Below are 4226 nucleotides of genomic sequence, written 5' to 3' on the forward strand. Positions count from 1 at the left end.
GACGCTTCTTCCTCCCATAACTAAACTAGGAGTATGGAATGCGAGGGGCTTAAATAGTGACACCAAGCAAAGAGACATTAAATGGTTTTTATTCCAGTCTGAGGTTGTCTTATTTGGGCTCTTTGAGACCAGGGTCAAGCCTGGCTCTCTAAATAGGGTAGCATCTAACGTCTATAATGGTTGGTCCTTTATCACTAATCATAGTTATCACTATGGGGGTAGAATTTGGGTTCTGTGGAAGAGTCAAGTTCTTAGAGTAGATGTAGTCCATATGAGTGCCCAGTTCATACATCTCAAGGTGAAAGATTTAAGAGATGATAGAGTTTTTTACACTACTTATGTTTATGGTTTTAATAAGGTTGAGGAGAGGGTTCCTTTATAGGATGCTCTTACCAGTTGGATGATTATGGAACCCTGGATAGTCTTGGGAGATTTTAACAATGTGATGTATGCTAATGAAAAAATTGGTCTTGCTGTCAAGGATAATGAAATGGTCCCCTTTCAGAATGCTATGGCAGCCTGTGATTTGCAAGATATTAAGACTACTGGAGCTTTTTTCACTTGGACAAATAAACAACCTAGTGCTACTAGAGGTTTTAGTAGAATTGATAGGGTCCTAGTGAATGATAGTTGGTTACAGATTTGGCCTGATTATTTTGCTCACTTTGCTCTTGAAGGTAGTTTTGACCACTGTACTTGTATTGTTGAAGGTCACACAAGTAATGTGGTGAGGAGAAAACCTTTCAAATTCTTAAACATGTGGAGTAAAGTTGCAGATTTTCACTCTGTTGTTGAAAAGGGATGGCAGGTGTTTTTTTCATGGTACACCTATGTTTAGGGTGGTGCAAAAACTTAAATCTCTTAAACCCTTACTTAAAGAGCTGAATAGAAGTCTTTTATCCGATGTTGAGAGGAATGCTTTGAGATTGCATAAAAGTTTTTACTTTGGAATGTCGTAAAAACTCCATAATGATCCTGCAAGTCTAACTTTAATGGACTTAGAATACCAAGCTCGTAAGAGTTATCTTATGCTTGCAACTGCAAAAGAGGACTTCTTGAGATAAAAAGCAAAGGTGAATTGGGCTATGGAAGGTGATACTAACTCTGCTATGTTCCATAAAGCTATCAAGCATAGGCAAGTGCAAAATAAGGTGTTATTAATTTAGGATGCTGATGGTCAAAAATGTAAGACTCCTGAAGATATTTTGCAGGCTTTTGTGAAGTATTATGAAATTCTCCTGGGATCCAGCTCTCCTACTTCTTAGGTCCTCTCACACATTGTTGAAAAAGGGGAAAGGGTGCTACAGTCAGATTGGGGAGCTTTATGTCAGGGCCCTGATGATGATGAAATTAGATAAGTGATTTTTTCTATTCCTGATGACAAGAGCCCCGGCCCAGATGGATACTCCAGTTGTTTTTTCAAGAAAAGTTGGGACATTGTTAGGGATGATGTGTGCAAGGCAATCATGGACTTTTTCCTTTCAGGTAAATTGCTTAAACAGTTAAACTACACTAACCTGGTCTTAATCCCTAAGAGTGATAATCCTGTGACAGTAAAGGTTTTCAGGCCAATTGCCTATTGTAATTTACTCTACAAAGTTATCTCTAAGATCCTCTGTGCCAGGTTGGCAAAGGTACTTCCTTATCTTGTCCATCCTTCTCAAGCTGCCTTTATTAAGGATAGTAGTATTATGGGTAACATTTTAATCAGTCAGGACCTAGTTAGAATGTATACAAGGAAGAATGCCTCCCCAGGTGTTTGATGAAAATAGACCCGAGGAAGGCCTATGATTCTATTGAATGGTCCTTTGTGAGGCAAATGCTCATTAGTCTACATTTCCCCCCTTAATTTATTGACTGGATTATGGTGTCTATAACCTCTACTTCCTATTCCATTGTACTTAATGGACAAACCCATGGCTTCTTTAAGGGTAAACGAGGACTACGACAAGGTGACCCTCTCTCACCTCTTCTCTTTACTCTTTGTATGGAATACCTTAGTAGATTGCTGAGTGAGGTCAGTACTTTGCCTGGCTTTAAGTTTCATCCTCTGTGCAAAGACCTTAAGCTAACAAATCTTATGTTTGCTGATGATATCCTATTGTTCTGCAAAGGAGATATTTTTTTTTTGTTGCTATGACTGAGGTTTTTAATTGTTTCTCTGGAGCCTCTGGTCTACATAGTAACACTGATAAGACTGATATTGTTTTGAATGGTGTTTCCCCTGATATTGAGGAGGCTATCTTGAGACATACTGGTTTTAAGAAGGGGTCTCTTCCTTTTAAATACTTGGGGGTTCGAATTTCTCATAAAAGGCTATCAAAGATTGATTGTAATGTGTTAGTAGATAAGATGTTGGCTAGAATTAGAGATTGGAATAAAAAGAAAATATCTTATTCTGGGAGACTAATTTTAGTCAAATCTGTTTTGGAAACAATTCATAATTATTGGTCTCAAATTTTTTTCTTGCCCATAGGGGTTATGGATAGAATCAAAGCTTTATGTAGGAATTTTTTATGGGAAGGCCATGAGAGTTACACAAAGGCTCCTCTGGTTGCTTGGTCTGTCCTCTGTCAAGGGAAAGAGTATGGGGGTCTGGGTTTGACTGATACTCACATGTGGAATATTGCTGCTATTGGAAAACTGGTCTGGTGGATTGCTATAAAGAAAGATCATCTACGGATCAAATGGGTTGACAAAATTTATATTAAGGATGTTCCTTGGATTAAGTATCAACCTACTCAATATAGTTCTTGGGCTTGGAGGAAAATTTGTGAAGTCAAGGAGAAGTTTAGAGATGCTTATGTTCAAGGCAAATGGTTGGATACTGATGATGCTTATAAAATCTCTAAAGGTTATGAATGGCTTACTCATCTGACTCAACAAAAAGTAGTCTGGGCAAAAGTTGTATGGAACATGTTTAATATTCCAAGGCATAATTTCATTCTTTGGTTGATTCAGAGGTTAAGATTATTAACCTTGGATAGATTGCAGAAAATGGGAATTGCAAACTCTGGAGTGTGTTTCTTGTGTGCAAGAGAGAATGAGAGCCACCATCATCTATTCCATGAATCCAGCTATGCAAAGCTATGTTATAAGCAGTTATCTTCCAGGTTGCAGATTCAGCTGGTAGGTGACATTTCACCTGGGCAGATGCTTTTACAGAGGAAGTTTTCTGGACTTCAGAGGCTAGTCCTTAGTTCCTTGATTGTAGCTGTGCATTATGGTATATGGCATGTGAGAAATGTTTATAGACTGGACAGCTATGTGATGCACCCGGTTACTCTTATTCAACAGATCAAGAAGGAGAGTAGATTACGTATAATGGCAGTAGCACATGGTCCAAGTTAGAACATCAGATATTAATTGGTTTAAGCAAAGAGGTCTTATGTAATAAGCTTGCGTTGTAAAATGTTCTAGTAGTGTCTGTTGTTACTAAGTTTTCTTGTTAGAATAGTCCTCTCGCCCGAGGATTATTTAAAATGGGTTGTAATGGTGACTTGAGATCCCTTTGGGGATGGTTTTAATAATACTTACATTTCCACCAAAAAAAGAATGAATGGTTAATTATAATTACAATATGTTGTGAATTATAATTATATGGCCCATTTTATTTATGTGATCAAGTATCACTGGTCAATTTGTTGTATGTGATTTAATTAATTTATAAAATGATATTTATTTGATAAATATGCATTAAATTAATTAATAACATGTAACATACTATATGTGACATATTGTCTGACAAGTGACAAATTGACAAAATAAAATGGACGTCCATTTTATACAAATGACCGAAAAAATGGAGGCTGGTAGGCATTAGTGGGTTATTTATTTTATGTGATAAGAATAAATTAATAAAACCTAATCTACCTTCTTACGCACCTACATATTGATAAGAGAAAAAGGAAAAGCAAAATATGCTCTCCTTGGCCTTATGCTAGCCGGCCACAACCCTCTTTTAAGAGGAGTTTTGGTTCCTTTTACTCTATCATTCATTCTACATGCAAAATACATATTTCTCTCTACCTCTCTCTAAAAACAAGTTTTAGAAAACAAGAAATTGTTCATAAATTCTAATAACAATATTAGATTACTAGTGTAGTTATAGTGATAATATTAGAATTAATTTTAAGGATACTACTATATTAATCTAGTTAATTAATATACTAGTTTAAGGGATTAGTCTTGGGTACAATCAAAGGAGGATCTCTACATTGGGATTT

The 4226-nt window shown here is 36.4% G+C and overlaps 1 protein-coding gene across 1 annotated transcript; it reads left to right on the forward strand.

Annotated features, from left to right (window-relative positions):
- Positions 1 to 2136: 2136 nt before the first annotated feature.
- Positions 2137 to 3351, forward strand: LOC141590462 (uncharacterized). Its single transcript, XM_074411054.1, has one exon. The coding sequence runs from the start codon at positions 2137 to 2139 to the stop codon at positions 3349 to 3351; it is 1215 nt and encodes a 404-aa protein (XP_074267155.1).
- The last annotated feature ends 875 nt before the right edge of the window (positions 3352 to 4226 follow it).

The sequence above is a fragment of the Silene latifolia genome, chromosome 7 (assembly GCF_048544455.1).
Source record: "Silene latifolia isolate original U9 population chromosome 7, ASM4854445v1, whole genome shotgun sequence".
Taxonomy (NCBI): Eukaryota; Viridiplantae; Streptophyta; class Magnoliopsida; order Caryophyllales; family Caryophyllaceae; genus Silene; species Silene latifolia.